At 46.7% G+C, this 18,459-nt stretch overlaps 1 protein-coding gene across 2 annotated transcripts in view; it reads left to right on the forward strand.

Moving 5' to 3' along the window:
- Positions 1-18,459, forward strand: part of PDS5A (PDS5 cohesin associated factor A) — a 1,291,333-nt gene that overhangs the window by 584,795 nt on the left and 688,079 nt on the right. For both annotated transcript variants that reach the window (XM_069631774.1, XM_069631773.1), the window contains exon 19: positions 6,323-6,483. In XM_069631774.1, the coding sequence (XP_069487875.1) occupies positions 6,323-6,483 (161 nt within the window). The remainder of the gene's footprint in view (positions 1-6,322; positions 6,484-18,459) is intronic.

Genomic DNA, 18,459 nt, shown 5'->3' on the forward strand with positions numbered 1-18,459 from the left:
TTTATGGATGCTAGTTGGAGCTCTTAACTGTTTTTATCGTTCCACCTTAGTTTTGGCTACTTCAGTTTCCTCCTCATTGTATCCTCTTTTGATGAATTTTTCTCCCATCCTCTTCAATTCCTCAGTGTAATCTTCATGGTCACTAATAATCCTTTTTACCCTTAACATCTGACTATGTAAATTTCGTATCAGACTTAGTTGGTGAAAACTTATTCTGTGTAGCAGGTTATTGCGATCTGTTGCCTTACTAAAGATGTTTGTTTTATATCTGTCACCTGTAGATTGGATGTTCACATCTAAGAAATGGATGTTCTCTTTTGTGTATTCATAGGTAAACTGAATCCTTTGATCAATTGAGTTCAGATATGTGAAGAATCCTTTCTACTCTACTTCTGTACTGGTCCAGATGCCAAAAATGTTGTCTATGTAACGTATCCAAATTGCCAGATGTTTCCATGTGGGGTTGTTCAGTATATGGTCTATTTCAAATGTATGCATAAATGTGTTGGCATAGGAGGACGCCATAGTGGCCCCCATAGATGTTCCGGAGGTTTGTAGATAAAACTGCTTGTTATATCTGAAGTAAAAGTTTCTTGATATGAATTGTAGTATTATGATAAATTCCTTCTGTGCTGCAATCTCTCCTGTATTCAATAACAACCATTGAACTGCTTAGATACCCAAATCGTGTGCGATGGATGTATATACGTTTTTGATGTCCACTGTGCACATTATTTGTGTTGATTCGTATGGTATGGTTCTCAAACGTTGTCGGAAGTGGGTAGTGTCTTTAATATATGTGGGCGTTCTTTGAATTAAAGGTTGGAGGAAATAATCCACATACTTTCCAATCTGTTGCAGTAAGATGTTGATCCCTGCCACAATTGGCCTCCCAGGTGGATTCACTAGGTCTTTGTGCACTTTAGGCAAAGTGTAAAAATTAGGTATGCGTGGATGGTCATTACTATGGGTATGATGATTTACCCACCTGTTCTCCTCTGCTTCCTTAAGGATTTCTTCAAGGTCGTTTGATGGACAGGGTGGGGTCATTATCTAATGATGAGTATGTGTTGGTATCCGCCAGTTGTCTTTTACATTCGTTGTCATAATTCACTGTATTCATAATCACCAGTGCTCCGCCCTTGTCCTCTGGTCTGATAGTAATTTGTTCGTCACTGTACAGGTTCTTAATTGGTGCGAATTCAGGTGGCTTGAGATTTTTGTTTTGTCTTGCTGAAGTCTATACGTTCCAGGTCTTTGAGTACTTGCTTTTCAAAGATCTCCACCGCTGGAATGTTTATAGGAAGTACAAAGTTACTTTTCGTCCTGAATTCTTTATACCCAGAATCATTTTCTTCCGATTGTGTTTGTTCTTCAAGTTAATGAAAAAATACTTTCAATTTCATTTTCCTGGTCAATTTGTACAATTCCACTTTAGTATCAAACAGAGAACTGTCGTATGTTGACACAAAACTCAATCCCTTCTGTAGAGTCTCATTCTCTGCAACTGTTAGGCTTCTAGCAGAAAGATGTATTACTAGGTCCTCATCTGCTGTAGCGCCCTAAAATGGCCATGCCAGAAGGTTTTTTGCTTGTTTTTTGCCATATTGTTTTTTGGCCTCCTTCTTGCCTTCCCATGTCAGGAATGCCTTATATGGAAATCCCTTTTCCGGGAAAAGCTGTGGCTTTCACAGGTTAAAGGGCGGTTACTGTCCACATTCCTGAATGTCTGTTGCTGGGCAGATGTTATGGCCAGTGGTTGTCCATGATTGGACAGCCACCGACTGTTTGAATGGTACAAATCGTTACCATTGGTGGGCTTGGGCATGCTCCCAGCATGAATCTTTGCCAAAAGGAGAGCTCCTGCAGCTGATCAACATATAATCGGCTTGGCTGCGGCTAACCAGAAGCTGTGGCTGGAGCTCGGGGAATTTCTGGCCGACCTCCCTTCAGACAAGCAAGCGTGGATGCCCCTAAGTTTTCATCAGACGTGAAGGCGCTGATCCTGTATCTGCCCTTTGAGGGTGTGGACCTATTTCATTCATCAACCGATGACAAGTTGACAAAGAAGAACTCCACTCAAACTGCTAAGTCCTTTGCCATTCTGACAAATCCTGGACTGAAATCCTTCCCTCAGTCCCAGGGCAGGATCGAGTTCAAACCCTGCGCTTTCTCCGGCTTCAAGGGGATCCGGGACCCCGGTACAGAGGTCTGACGGGTCGCCCAGCAACAACAGGAGGAAGCAGCATAGGACGTTGCGTGGGTTTTTCCGCTCCCCCTCCTATGCCCCTGTCTCTGACGCTAGGAAGCAGCGACATCTAGGTCGGGGAACACAGCTCGCATCTGGGGGGCTGTTCGGCTCTTTGCCGGGAAACCTTCAAGCGTCTTCATCAACCCGTGGATACTATCCATAATCTCCACAGGATTTAGTCTTCCTCTTACCTTACCTCTACCATCCTCTCTTCCTCTTCGTCAGATCAGGACCCTGGCTCTTTTATGAGAGGTCCTTTCGCACTTGGAGATGCAGGCGATAGAACCGGTTCCTCTTTCTGACAGGGCACCGGGTATTATTCCAGGATTTTTGCGGTACCCAAGAACAACTAGGCTGGCCTGAGGGTTGTCATTTCTCAATCTGCCTTTACTGCGGGAACGCTTAAAGATGATTATTCCTGCGCACATAGCAGTGTCTCTGTGTACAGGGGACTGGATGTGTTCCCTGTACCTCAAGGATGCGTACTTGCATGTACCCATCTACCAACCGTATCAGAAGTTTCTGCGGTTCACGATTGTTGTACCACTTTCAGTACAAGGTGCTGCCCTTCAGCTGGAACTCGGCCCCTCGTGTCCTCACGAAGTTGATAAACGCAGTGGCGGGCCATCATCTATACCCTTATTTGGACTGGCACATGAGGGCGGGGTCAACCCAAGAGGTTGTTGCACTCCTGCCAGAGATTGGTGGATATCCTTCATCAGCTGGGGTTTTCCCTCAACCAGAGTAGTCGGTTGTACCCATCTCAGGAACTGCTGGTCCTAGGGGTGCGTTGGAGCACAGCGGCTATTCGCTATGCCAGAGAGGCTCATGTCCCTCTGCACGGCGGTGGGGCACTTTCTGCTTAACTCAACCACCTCGGCATGGTGGTTCCCGCACATTCTGGGCTTGAGGGCCTCCTGCGTGCTCACTGTACAGCATGCTCACCTCAAGATGAGGTGCTCCAGCTCCACCTTGCGGCCAATTGGAATCAGGAGATGGGGTCTCAGTCAGACAGGATCCCAATTCCACTGCGCCTACTGCCTGATCTCCGCTGGTGGATGATGGATGGCAATGTTTCAGTGGGAGCCCCCTTCACCTGACTAGAGCCTACCCTGGTGGTGACGACACTCGTCTGTTTCGGACTGAGGGCTACGTGATTCATTTGGCATGGTCCAGGAGGGAAGCCCTCCTACATATCCATCTGCTCAAGCTCAGTGCAGTGGGCCTGGCCCTCAATGCGTTTTTGCTCCTCATCAGGGACAGGTCTGTTCTGGTCAGGACAGACAATTGTACTACAATGTTTTACCTGAACAAGCATGTTGGCCCCCGGCACTACCCCACCCTACCCGCCCCGCCCTTCTTCTGCATGGAGGCGTTATTGATCTGGGAATGGGCCCTGACGGAGGGGATTTGGATTTCAGCAGCCCACCTCCTGGGTGATGGGACAATGCAGAATCGGACCAGCTGAGCCGCTTGGGGTTCAACACCTACGAGTGGTAGTTGCACACTGCCTCCTTGTTGCCCTTGTTCCAGCGTTGGGGGTTTGCGGACCTGGACTTCGCATCCCCTCTGAATTACAAGTGCCTCCAGTTTTCTTCATGGGCAGGACGGGTGTTCTCTGGGAGATGCCATCCTGATCTGTTGGCACGGCTGCCTGTTTTGTGTTCCCGCCCCCACCTCTCTGCTCAAACTGACCCTCCGCCAGTTTGGGGCTTCGGTGGGTTGCAGCCTCAACCTGATTGCCACCCACTGGACTTCGAGACACTGGTTTTTGAATCTGCTGCAGTTGTGCTCCCAGGGTCCCGTCTGCTTTCTGATCTCCAGCAGAGGATTGCTGACGCAGCAGGGTGGGGCGGTGGAACACCGGACCCAGCCAAGTTGGCGCTGGCGGCCTGGTTCCTGACCAGCGGAGGCTTCAACATGCTACATTTTCGGATGACAAATTGGACATCATTCAGCAGGAGGCCCTCGACTCGGTCCCAGTACAAGAGTAAATGAACTAGGTTCTGCCATTGGGCTTGTGACAAGGGTCTGGATCCGGTCACCTGTCCTCCAGGATGACGTACTGACTTTTTCAGAACACCTGGCTCGTTCTGGAGTTCAGGTGTACACTTGCAGCACTTATCGGGCAGCAATTAGGGCTTACAAGAATTCCCCAGAGCATGTTTTTTCTGCAGCCAACCGGGCAGTTAAGGCCCACCTTAAGGGGTTGTCTAGGATTTTTCTGCCGGTGCATAGGCTGTATCCGGTCTGGGACCTCAATGTGACTCTTGCAGCTTTGCAACGCAAGCCTTTCACAGCGATGGCCTCAGTGGACATCTGCCTGGTGAGAATAAAGACGTTTTTACTGGTGTCTTTCACCTCTGCATGCAGGGTTTGTGTGCTGCAGGCGTTGTCCTCGTATGAGCCCTTAATCATGTTTCACAACAAGGTCATCTTGCGCCCTCACCCAAACTTCTTGCCCAAGCTGGTCTATCCTTTTTATCTGTATCAAGAAATCTGCCTGTTGGTATTCTTACCAAACTCGCAGTCAGAGGCAGAGAGGTCCCTGCATTCCTTGGACCTCAAGAGGGTCCTCAAGTTTTATTTCTCGGACGAAATCCTTCAGGAAGTTCGAGGCATTGTTTGTGTCTTTTGGGGGCGCCTCCGGCTCTCAGGCTTCCATCGCCGTTGGGTGGTTCAGGCTATTTCGGATTCGTACACGGCCATGGGCAGACATGTTCCTCGGGGAAATCATAGCCAAGGCTACGGCTGTCACGTTTCAGAGACATGCTTCTTGGGATGTCATCAGCAAGGGGACACCTCGGGCCTTCTGTAAGCACTACTCGCTGGACACCAGCTCTAGGCACAATGCGTATTTTGGTCAGGCAGTTCTGAAGAACCTTTTTGCTTTGTCGTAGATATGAGGCAGGTTATCACAGCTCCATCATATGTTCATGTTCGGTCGAATCACTTGAACATCAAACCCTACCCACTCAAACGGTATACCCACTGCAGTTAGTGCTATTAGCAGATCCTGGATTTATGTTCCACTCTTGCCAGATAACTGCCACTGGAGTTAAGTCCACGGGTGGAGCAGGGACTGAGCCTGCTGGCATGCAATTGTGATCCACAAAGGCCACCTGCCTGCTTCAACAGCACCTTAGCAAAGATGTCCAACAGCTGCGCTGTGAATCTGTCCCAATCCTCCAGAGTAGATGATTCAGTGTGATACAGAACCTGCTTATAGGTCGTGATTCCTCTGAGGTGTCCATGGTGTGAGTGATTTCTCCACTTCCTTGAAGAGGAAGAAATATGATGCCCAGAAGAGTTGCCTGGAGAGCATGACTCTTGCTGGGTTTCTGCCTCTTGCTCTTGCAGACCAGCTACACTGCAGGCTCCTTGACTAGCTGGGAGATGTCTAGGGGATCTTCTTAACATTTTCATTGTAAAAAGTGAATAATTCATTGGCACACTTCCTGAGGGTCCTTTGACACATTGACACACGATCCGCAATCCTCAGTGTTGTGTTCTTCCCCGAAGTCGTAAAGGCATATCCTATGGGGATTCGACACACATGTGCCTCCTGTAGTCTTCATATGGCTTGAAGCCCGATGTCTTTGGTGGGTTCGGCATGGCGTAGTTAGAATGAAGTTACCCTGGTTAAGGGGTATCGCAGAAGAATACTGAGTGCATGGAAGAAGGCAATGTAGGTGATGGGGACTTTGGCTCCATATAGACTGGCACCAACATGTCTGATGTGGGGAACACAGACGTCGGACAGAGTCTACACAAAGCCACGCTGCATCCCATAGTGGTGAATAAATATTCTGGACACTGCTGGTGCTAGAGATAGAATATCAAAGATGAAGAGTCTGTGGGAGCAGGGAATCCATTAGAAATAGTCAGTTCTATGCATTCTGTGCTGTGTTTTGTAAAATGGTGTGCAGAATGGGAGATTGGTAAAAGAAATTAAGAGATGTTCATAAAAAAAACACATTTAAGTCCTGAGCTCCTATTAAAGATATTATACTGTATGGCTATTACGTAAAGTTCAATTGGAATAATTTGTGTGCACTTGGTCTTTTGCAGGTTCTGTCTTTTACACATCCTACCTCCTTTCATTCTGCGGAAACATACGAATCTCTGCTTCAGTGCCTAAGGATGGAAGATGACAAGGTAGCTGAGGCAGCCATTCAGATTTTCAGAAACACAGGACACAAAATTGAAACCGACCTCCCACAGATTAGATCGTGAGTATTTCTACATGTGTAGATGTATATTCTCAATAAATTGAACAGGGCCCAACAGTGTATAGTTTTTTGTTGTAAATGTATCATTCGAATTCGTTACCCTTGTGTGTAGTCCCCATCTTGCCTGAGACTGGGTGATCTGCTCCACACTGTTTCCTCATCTGGTTGCTTGTGGGTCCCTTGTTGCCAAATTGCCCACCCTTCCTGCTGCCTTTTATCCATTCTCCTCTCCCCCAATGATTTGTAAGGCGCTATGTGGCCTCCCAAAGCTAGATCTGCGCTCAATGAATACCACAATAATAATAAAATGGCAAACATAGTTTATTTTAGTTTTTTCATCATGATATGACATTTATAACGTGCCTGTACACAAGTGTTGCAAGGCGCAACGAGGCAAGGGAGGAGGAACAAAGGGAGGACAGACAATGATCATACTAGGCCAGGTGTGATTCAGATCGCGCAAATGCATGGTGCGGGGGGAGGGGTAAGGGACAGTGCAGTACATGGGAATAGAATAATAACAATAATTAAAAGTAACAGCCAGCAGCCAGCAGGTGGCAAGTGCAAAGGTGAGTGCAGACATCAGGTGTCAAGTGCTGGTAGTGGGACTGAAGGGATACAGAAACAGTCCCCAAGTCCGGGGGATGCCAGGCAGGCAGTGCAGGTGTTTGTGACTGGCAGGGGAGGGACCTGGGCCAGGGATCAGAGGGTGCAGATTCTGTTTCAGCCAGGAGGTCAGCAAGGGAGAGGAGGGGAAAAGGCAGAAGCAAAGAGAAAGGTTTTGAGGTGCTTTCGGAACCGGAAATGGTTCTCCTCAAGTTTCAGGGAGGCTGTTCCAGATGGAAGCCCCAGCCGAAGAAAGAGATCTACCACCAACTCGTTGCTTGGAGAAGCGACTGACCCTGAGGGAGTTGGAGGCGGGTGAGCGAAGAGCTTGAGAATGAAGATATTTAGGAAGAGAGTTGAAGGTATTGAGGCCCCAGGCCCAAGAAGGCCTTGTGGACAATGCAGAGGGTTTTGAACTTGATCCTCGCAGCCACTGGGTGTCATGATCTCTGCTTCCAAAAGGTCAGGGTTTTCCCAACTCCCTTGGAAGCAGATCCATAACCCAGGTTCCGAGTGCCAACCAGTCCCAATTGGGACCTTTTGGACCCAGTCCTGGCGCCAGTGGCACCCGATGGATGAATCTTGCTTTGCGTTATTCTGCATCCTCTGCAGCAGAACGCTCATCGTGTCTTCTGCATCTGATCCTGGGCCTAAGGAAAAAGGCTTACCATCCTGAATCCAGTCTTCAGCAACACCTATAAAGACAAGAAAGAACAGGTTAGCATTACGGTCTTCAGTGACAGCTCTTCACTTACCTGGTCCATCGGCTGTCACCAAAGCCTCGCGCTGCATTCCGGCATCTGAAAGACAAAGGCTTACCTACTCTTCGCACGCTCCGGAGGCCTTCGGCGCTGCATCCCGCATCTGAAAGACAAAACAAGGTGCATTTAAAGACATTGGGGAACTTTAATACTCACGTGCCATTACTCCTTTCCACATCTAACCCAGTGGGTATTCCGGCACCCTGCAGCCGCTCCGAACTTGTACCTGCAAAATTAAAAGACAGTTAGAGCGCATCGTGAAGCAGGCAACAAGTGCTTACTTACGTGCTTCCAGGCGCTTCTATTCATCACACGGGCTCCATCTTCAACTCACTTCAGCCCGTCATCCGCCATCGCCGGAACCCTGCAAAACAAGAAACATCATTACGAAAGACTTTAAAGACATTAGAATTACTCGAAACTTACCGTTCGTGCAGTAAACGACGGACAGCAGTCCTCTGAAGTCAAGAGGCCTGCTCCCCTTATCCAGTGAAGAAACTGGTTACAGCACCCTGCCCCGAGGCAGATGGAGAGCACGGCGTTCACTTACCTAAGTGAGAGCGTTAACCTTTGGGGTTCTACAGGAGAAGAGAAAGGGAAGAAGAGAGAGACATTCAATAACCCAGTTCCTTAATCCCATATTTTCTATCTGCAGACATATTACCCTTCGAGTCAGACATACAGTGCACTGAGGTCCAGCCCAAAGAGCCAGCCGTGTGTTACACATCACCTTTGAAGATACGGTATACGCCCAGTCAAGACCGGCGCCTCTACGGGAATCAGGTGAGCGTTACACTGGGAGCCAATGCAGAGATTTCAGTCCTGGAGAGATACGATCCCTGGGCTTGATGCCAAGGACCAGTCTCAGTCATCCTTTCACACATCCCCATTTGTCTCTACCTATGCAATTGCCTTGAAGTGGGAACTGCTTTCATGCTGTCTAATGCATATTGGAGAAAGACTGTATGGATGATTAACATAGATGAATGCAGCAGCAATTAGGTTAGGAGTTAAATTGGCATTGCTGATCATTGGTCTGGACGGATTCAAACAACCAAGGATACTTTGTTAGGATGTGTGCAGTATTAATTTATTTATCTTTGTTTATAGCTCAGAAGAAATACAGCAAACTTTAAGAAACATTTGTATGAACAATAAAACAGTAAAAATTCACATTATTCTTTCACAACATTAGTACACAAATAAGCCATGAATACACAATCCATACGCACATAATTTTATATATAAAAGTAAGTGCAGTTAGCCACTATGCTCTAAAAACCACATGTAAAACTCTAAGATAATCTCTTTTGAATGTCAAAGCCCAATGTTTGAAAGTAGCAGCTTATCCATATTTGTACTCAATCCAGGATTTCGTTTGCCATCAAACCTTTTTCCACTTGTTTCCAAAACCAGTAAAGTGCTAAGTGCATTTCATTGGATTCTGAGTTAAGACAATACATCCAGAAGCCCTCAGTATTAATTGCTTCGTAATTGTTAACTCTGTCCCCCAATCAAGCACATGTAAACAGACCCAATGGCACGACACTTGGTCATAAGGTGTCGGAATTGACACAATCAACAATCCCTTGAGTCCTTCATTGCGTGCCTCCGATTGTCAACAGCGGGAGCTGGTTAGTATTAAGTCTCAACATAAAATAACAAACGGCCGGTTTGGGACAGAGCATTAAATACCTTTGGGGATCATGTACCTATGCGTGACCCTGGATACTGTCCCAAAGTTATGCTATGTTGTGAAGTGAGACTAGTTCTTGGTCCAATCTCAAAGGTCCGCCTTATGCAAAAGGGAGGCCTTTACCACCTCAAAATTGCGTCAAGAATCTTGCTGTGGGAACCAATCAATATCCTGGAAGAATTCCAAGTTAAGTGTTTCAAAGCTCTTTGCTTGAGCCCCCACTCATATTCATAGTTGTCCCCCAGTTTCTTTAAAAGAGGGCATTGCAGATTTGTTTTGGACTTTATGTATAACGCTCACCTTCTTTTCCATAGTTGGTTACTCTGAGACAATCCCAAGTTCGAGCCTCAAATATTCCATGGACACTTAGGATGCTAAGTTTAACGCAGTGCAGCAAAAGCGACACTTTCAACAGTCCAGCCAGGCAAGGTCCTTAATAGCCAAGGCCTGCAGACTGTATAATAGCATCGGGCTGAAACACTGCTTGTAAAATATTAGGGTTCCCTTAATGGAATAGCCTGCTGTTGTCTTAATCAACTTGCGCAGGAGCAATATCAGTTGTCTCGCTTTTATTGTCTTGGTCTCAATTATGTCAGTATAGCTATTTTTATTGCTCATCTCAAGACCAGGGTTGACCTAGCGCTCCACATAATCAAGCATGTTCATTTGGGTTGCCATGGATACCTCATTTACCGTTTTCCCCACCATGAGCACGCATTTGTTTTTAGTCATATTAATTATTAGGCCATTTTCAATGGCTTACTCATTCAGTTTGTTTAGCATGTTTCCCATGCCTCTTTGTTTATGGTCGACTATCACAAAATCGTCAGCATATAACATGCTGCCAATGTGTTCTGTGCTAACCTTTGGTGGGCAGGTAGATAAGTTGGGTAGAGATTGAATATCAGGGGAGCCAGCACCCACCCTTGCTTGACTCCCCTGCTAGTGCCAATCAATCGTGACATTCTCCCATAGTTATCCAAGCATACTCCGTGTGTATTTGTGTGGAGTATCTGAATTGCATAGACCAGTCAGACATGGCAACCCATTTTTGTAACAGCTTGGCACGATCAACCCAATCAAAGGCAGCTTTGAAATCCACATAAGCTCTAAATAGTGCAGGCTGGTTTTTCCCCCTGGCCTTCCTAACCAGCATGTCCAACTCCTTAGGTTATGAGTAGTTGCAGATCCTGGTCAAAAGCCCGTCTGGTATTTATACAGGACTCCAGATTCCTCTGCCCACTTCTGCAACTCCTTCAGCTGAAAAGTTCCAAACAGTTTACCGGTTATGCCCAACATGTACAGCAGCCTGTAGTTGTCCGGAACATTTGTCACCTTTCTTATACACCGGTACCAACAGACTGCTGCCATGAGGATGGTATTTGGTGTCCCGCACAGATCTTGTTCAACAGCAACAGGATGGAGACCCAGGCTTCCTTTGAGTTTTTCAACACCAGGTTGAACAGCCCATTTGGTCCAGGTGCTCATGAGGTCTTGAGGTTTACTATTAAATCAATCATACAATCTAGCGTAATATTCAACGGCCATGCCTGCATAGGGGTTAGGGTCCGTTAGATAAACCAAGGGCTCGGGCAGTCCCCCCCCCCCCCCGTTTTTTTGTTTTTCCCAAGTTTGCTTGTTAATTGGGTTGAGGATCATTTTGGTGTCTGCCATATGGAGCGAGAGTTCCTAGATATAAAGGCCCCCAGCATTTGCTGCCACTCAGCATTCCTAGTGGAGTTTTTCCAGTATCTAAGCCAATTTTGGATGAACTGTTTCCTCCTTTTTGACTAATGTTGGTAGTTCCTGCTGATTCAAATTGGCCCTTTTGATAGCTCCTAGATCTCTGTGTAGTTTTTGCTTAGAATCCCACTAGTAATATTAAAAGTTTTAAAAGATTTGCCATTTACAGTTGCTAAGCGACTACCTTTTAATCGCACCTGCTCCTTCAACTCCCTTTAGCCAGACCCCAAATTAATTTGGGGTTAGGCCTACAAGCACCTCCATTTCACTATTGGAGACCCTTATAGCTACTTGGTAGGCCTTCTGAAATTTAGCAAGTGTCCAATGGATGCGATTTACGGCATGATCAGTCTAACAGGTCTCCATTCCCCTGGGGTTTTATTGTCAGTTAGAGTATAGCATGGTCACTGTTTTTACCCCAGTGATCACCTCACGTTTTAAAATACTCTCCATGAGAATGTCATTACCAAAAAGAGAATCAAACGTAGCCTTAGTTTATCCATTATCCCAATTAAATTGGCCAGGAACATATCCCCTCACTCTGCCATTTAAGAGTGTGAGTTCCCAGTCTTCCATGAAGGCCAACCACCTTTTCCCATTTGCATTACCCTTGTCCTGCAACATTTCACTTTGTTATGTTATGTTATTTGGCATTTAGATGGCGCTCTATATATCATTGGTATGACCTCAAAGCACTGGTAGGTTGAAGCCCTCGGGAACCGTGTTCTGGTCAGTTGAGAGAGATTGTGTCCTAGGGTGCGTGGGTGGACCAGATATGTGTGCAGCTGATGTAACTGCCGGATGGTAGCTGCATCCTAGCATTAGGTGTGGTGACGAACATATCAGTTGGATGTGTGCAGTCTGGTGGGTGGACACCTAGACTGGGCTTTGGCTACGTTAGGCCTGAAGGACACATGTGAGCAACAGGGCCGGAATGGGCTCGGCTAGCCGCATTTTATTGGGGTGATGAGGTGTTTGTGGGGTCGTATTCGTATCTGAACAGATAGGCCGAATTAATCCAGGGTATAGCTGTGCTCTAGTTGAATGATGGTGTATAGTAGAGAGTGAGTCATGATATGATGGTTATCTTTAAAGTGCCCGAGACCAGGCACGTGGACAGGATGGCAGGGAACGGAGCGATACACAGATATATAGAGACAGGGGGCTGGGTTTACAGCGACAGGAGGGGGATAAGGATATATAGCAACAGGAAGGCAGGGTACACAGTGATACATGTGTGGTGTATGTTAACATTTACATTCACATTTCTATCCAGGTGCGATCAGGCCAATGTTCACAGCTCCACCTAAGTGTGGGAGATGCCAACATTTGTAATTCTATCTAGAAGGGACCCAGGCTAACATTCACAATCCTGCCAGGGTCTGGTGCAGGCAATGTGCACAATTCAGAGTGAGGCATTGCCTATATTCACAATCCTGTCTGGGTATGGCGCAGGCTAATGTTCACAAATCTGCTGAGTGTGGCATTGCTAACATTTACAATTCTATCTATAAGTGACGCAGGATAACTGTTTATAAATCTAGCTAAGTACGGCATTGGTAACCCTCACAATCCTATCAAGATGCGACGCAAGCTAATGTTCACAATTGTAAATAAGTGGGGCATTACTAACACCCACAATCTAGTAATGGTATGGCAGGCTAATGTTCACTATTCTGACTAAGCGTGGCATTGCTAACGTTCAGTCTAGTATGGGTCATGGCAGGCTGATGTACACAATTCTGACTAAGAGTGGCCTTGCTAACATTCATAGTCTATAGGAAGACATTCCTATATTTACTGGTCCTTCTGAGGTATCCCGGCATCTATCTGGCCGTTAAAGTCCCCGCCCACTAAAATTGCCTCTTGGCTTTTGATGCCGTCCCAGTTTGCGAGGGCTTCTACTAGTGCTTCACAAATTAATTCCCCATTTCCTTTTCCTGGCAGGGAGTACACATTAATGATCAGTAGTTTATCAATGCCATTTTCCTTCGGACATTGCACCTCTACTTCCATTACATTTTCACTTTCCATAAACACTGGGTACCTCTTAGAGCTGAAACAAATTGGAACCCCTATTAATAACCTCCTCCCCGCCGTGAATGGTCTTCCGCATGTTCCTTGCTTTGCTGACTCCTCATACACCTGGAAACCATCAACCGATGTCTCAGAAGTCAGCTAGGTTTCCTGGAGCCTAAAGATTTCATATTTCATTAGTGCTTCCATGGAGCCTGACTGGTTAAATAAATGTGTGGGGCCCCCGGTGTTCCAACTTGCAATCTTAGTGGTTCATTTAGTTTCTATACCTTGCATGCATAGTAAGCCCTTGAGCCAAGACCACCCTTTTTCATTATCTACAGGTGAAGAGGCCGATTTCCCCTTTTGTTCACCCGACTTATCCATCACAATCTAGTCCTGGCATTTATCACAGCAACCATTCAATGTCATTGTGTCAATTTCTTTAAACAATTCATACCCCAAGCTGAGTAATGTAGTCTTACGGGTACAAATAAGTTCTGCTATTTCTGGAAGCCCACAGTGTATATGAGATACATTTCCACTTTTGTTCATTAACGGTTCCACAAAGTCAGTCAGACAAATCAACATTTGTAAGTAAGGAATTCTATCCAAAATGCTTGAGTTCACCACAATTAATTCTCTTGTCTCTTCCATCATGCTGTACTTTGTCGATCGTGAATGTTTTTGGGTCAAGGGGTGGTGGAACCATCACTGGGGGGGGGGGGGGGAATCAGTGACTCCACTGTATTACTGGTGGGATGATACTTTTGTATATGTCCATTTACCCTGGTCTCTCTGACTCTGGCACCAACAGGCTTACTCACAATGCTCAGCGAGGGGTCAGTAAGGCCACAAGTTTCATCAGATGCATCTCCTAGATTAAAATCTGTTCTTTAGTCACACAGTATCCAGCTGGTCAGCTTTCCTGAACCCTGCTGTGTCCTCCTTAAGTCGTCTTGACTCTCTTGTTTGTATTCTGCGCATCCGGCATTGAGTTGTTGAGTTGATGGTAGAATTTAAAGGGTCATTTGCACCCAATTGGAGGGGACACATGGGGGGCCTCAGATTTCTTTCTGTCCCCTTGCTTCTTGAGGCCGTTAAGCTGTTTCTTTGCCATTCTTTGTTTCTTTTGCGTCTGAAAAATTCTAGTCTCTGATCCACTAATCTGGGCTTCTTGGTTTAACACTAGCAACTCTGTAGTTCCAGGTGCGGAAATCCCCACTACTTTCTACACTTGTTTTGATACTTCTATCTTTTTTGGGAATTCCTCTGCCACCGATTGTATTGTGGCACTTTGTGAATGTAATTCTTTCAATATTGTACCACACAGCTTCAACAAGATTTTTACAGCAACCTGCAGGGTATTTACACCTACCTCACAGTTCGACTGACTATGCGTAGTAAAATTCAGACTTGCACTTTTGTGTACTTTCAAGGCCATCATTTCATGGGAATAGCACGGGTGTAGTCTACATCCTTTGTGAGGGAACTGAGACCAGGTGATGGGATAGCCTCTATCTGTACAGGCAGGCTGCTTGTCCACTTCTGTTGCCCCCCTCCTTTGGTGCCTTAGGCTGAAAGAGTCCCGTTTGTAACATGTTGTGCAGGGTGTAGCACAAATCCAATAGGGAATTATCAATCCCTCCAATGTGTGATCATGGTTTTCAAGGTTTTCTTTTGGTCTCTGGGTGATCTGCTCAGACTCCTTGAGCGTTCCGTTGTTAAAACTAAAGCCTGTGTCACAGTGAAAAAGGGCTTTGATCGTTCCATGGTTAGCTGTGTGCCTTTTTTCCTCTGCTTCAATCTCCCTTCCCCTTTGTGCAGCCGGAGACCTCTCCGTCTCACTGAGCGTTGCTCGAGATCTGGTTCTGGGCATTTTAACATAAGTCTTTTCTTGCCGCTTTCTTGTTACTCGCCTTGCTCGTGGTTTTGCCTGGCATTTACAGGTCCTGAATTGCTTGGAAATTAACTGAACAAGTCCCGACCTGCTTATACAGGCTACTTCTCACATAACGTTACGTTATTTTGGTTGCCAGTGGTACTTACAGTTCAAGCAGTCCTTGTTTTTTTTGAGGCGCATCTCTCCTCCCCAGGTCTGCATTCAGTTGTAATCGCCTTACAGTATGGAGGATTCACCTTAGTGACTAACATACTCCTAGTCCATAGTCCCTTTTGCGCCATACGTCCCGCCATCCTCCCCTGTAACATCTCAAGTGTCATTAGGCAATCATAATATTGTTGACACGTCAAAGGGGACTGAGGAGTGGTGCCGGTGGGTGGAGTCAGGGGAGTGAATGCGTACATTTAAAGGGAAGAAGATCCTTTTCTGGTGAAAAAGTTTGTTTCCCGTCCCTAGCGAGGCACGCCCTATACAGTATGGAGGAAAGGGGACTATAGTCTAGGAATACGTTAGTCACTATGGTTAGTAACCAAAATGTATCCCTGCCATTGTTACGAGGAAGATTTCCTCGGATACACTATTCCCTTCTGTTGGGGCCCCAGACCCTTGATGGCCCTCTGATAGGCCTTAGACTTGCCCCGGCATGAAGCAGAAATCTCTCCTTCCCAATGTCCCTGCCAGTCCGTCTGTGCTTCCTAGTTATGTTCTGGTATTCACGAGGAGAGGAATTCACTGACGGGGCCCATAGGTCAGCGCTCAACCGCTAGAACTTATGAAGTTGAGGATTGGGGGTGCAGGATTCACTTACTCCAACATGACTCAATAACGAGTAATTTGGCAAAGGGAAGTCTGTTTAATGACATGTACATTAAACTGGAAAACAAAAGGGAATATGCATCGTTGCGATCACCTGTCTCGCCCCAACTTCCACGAACTACAGTTGAACAGCAACTTTTATGCACAAAACTCGTCATCATTGACGTCTAACTCTACAAAATCGTCATGCAATATAATTGGTTAGGAAAGGTAACTTAAGTGTAGGTGCTATATCTGTATATGGTAACAGAACATGCTGATTGGATAACTCTTATCGGGTGGGCGTCTATGCCCCGCCCTCTACATCACGTGTAATAGACGTCACTATAACTACGACGTGCCATTGGTTTTACGATCTATGGGACCCTAGATAGCTTGGTCCATTATGATTGGGTGGGTTACACCCCTAGACATAAATCTCCACTTTAATTAGCAGCTTGCAGGGTGGGCACCCAGGTGCCTGGTGTCCCAAGTTTCACCCTACCTCCCTTCCATCAATCAGTATTTTAGGGTTATGTCAATTAGCTGGCTGGGTATGGCCTCGGAACTGTAGCCTCTTATCAGGAGAAGTTATGGCATCCTCAGGTTCTGGATGACATTGGGCGTTGGTACTTCTTCGCGCCTAGCTGGTCACGTGTCTGTTCACCATGAATCTGCTTCTGTTTCCAGCTTTTATTGTATTTAATTCTGCTTCGGCCCTGCCACCTGCCTGGGCCTCTCTTATCTTGACCTTCACGGGCGAGCTGGTATCCTCCGGAGTTTGATTCTTGCGAGTTGACGCTCTCCTCCCCTTCTCTGGGTGACCTCGATTTCCCAAGCATGAGCTGCTCTCTGTTGAGTTTCGATTCCGCTCTTCCTCTCTGTTCTGGCTTGGTTGTGAAACTGGGCCTGTTAGGCCTGGGGCAGCCTGGGCACATTTCTGCTTCACAAAATGGAGTCGCACTTGTATAATGTGCTTCTTGAGGTAGATATATAGTTGGCGCATGCCACTTCTATTATTCTACTAAGCATTGCAGGCAGTATCGTTTCCTTAGCTTCTTGCGTTCCAAGCCTATTTACACACGTTTGGCTGGTAGGTTACTTTCATCCTGTCTTGTAAGACGTTTCCTTACATTTTAGCATCGTCTCTCGCCTGTGTCTATTACGTCTATTTTCATAACTCCTCACGCTGGATTGTTATCTTCGATATCAGTTTTTGTTAATTTGCGAGTCTGTTCAGGCACTTATGTAATTTTCACTGGCCTTCCATTAAGGCTTTTGGGGTCTCTTTATGGATCACAAGAGGGCCCTCCTCATTTCGTATCAGCGGCTGGTATGGCTGTCTGATAGGGTACCATGCTGCCCAGGGTTGTCTGGTTATGGGCGCTTCAACAGGCACAGATCTTCTAATGTACACTGGGCAGAGTCCCAGAGCGGCTCTCTGCTGGTTCATTTGCTCTTCATACGTCACGCACCTTGACTAGTACCCTCCTGGTAGCTCGAAATGAGGGCCAGGGGTGCAGGCCATGTCTGGGATCTCCTTTACACTGGGACTTGCTTGCACAGCGCCAGTCTCTCAAGGGACTTGGCTTGGTCTCCTTCCTGCAGCTGACTGCTTCATTACTGCTTCTGCAGTGGCTCAGTGTGTTGTGGCTACTTGCAGCCTCGACACTGTTAGGGGACCACACAGGCCACCTCCTCCTGGATCGTGCCACTGCCTCGCCTGCTTCCCGGTGGGCTATGTCCTGCCGACCTAGGACCCGTCTGAACTTACTCAGCCACTCACCAGCGTCCTCTGCAGAGCCCTTTCTTCAGTTTGAGTGCAGATTTAGAACCTCCTGTGTTCTCTAATGTGAAGGGAAGACCTAGGTTCCTTCTCTTTACACTTTATAGGGCTTACTCCACGCCAGCGTAACATCAACACATGTTAATGGCTGCTTGGTATTCCTCATGCCTCCTGTGACCCATCTCGTCTCAGTACTAGCAAAGTCGGTATTCCTCATGTTTTCTGTGCTCTTCTCCGTCGTAGTATTTTCTGTCTCAGAAATGCATTGGCTTACTCTCAATATAGTGGTTTGAAGTGGAGGGAGGGCTAAGGCATGTGGTGGTTGTGATGTAGTACAACAGGTTGTACCCAAGGAGGCCTCCGTATCCCCACAGGAGCAGTCCCTACCCATGAGGTCCTCCCGCATTAAACCACCATAGGGGAACTATTGGGTTGCGGCCGCACCTCCCTAGCCTAATGGAAAAGAGCTCTCTCCTGGTGAGCAAGAATTTGCATTAATTATCTTATGGAGGGTTCCGTGTAACAAGATGCATCGGCTAGCGCCAGAGCGCTCTTCTTATCTATCTTGGAACAGGTGAGAGCAGCTGAACAGTGTTAGGGTCCAGGTGCGGCCTCACACAGTTACTTGGGAAGCTTCACGACTATGCCTCCAAAGAGAACATTATGAACA

This window comes from Ambystoma mexicanum, chromosome 6q (assembly GCF_040938575.1).
Source record: "Ambystoma mexicanum isolate Mex_15411 chromosome 6q, UKY_AmexF1_1, whole genome shotgun sequence".
In the NCBI taxonomy this organism is placed as follows: Eukaryota; Metazoa; Chordata; class Amphibia; order Caudata; family Ambystomatidae; genus Ambystoma; species Ambystoma mexicanum.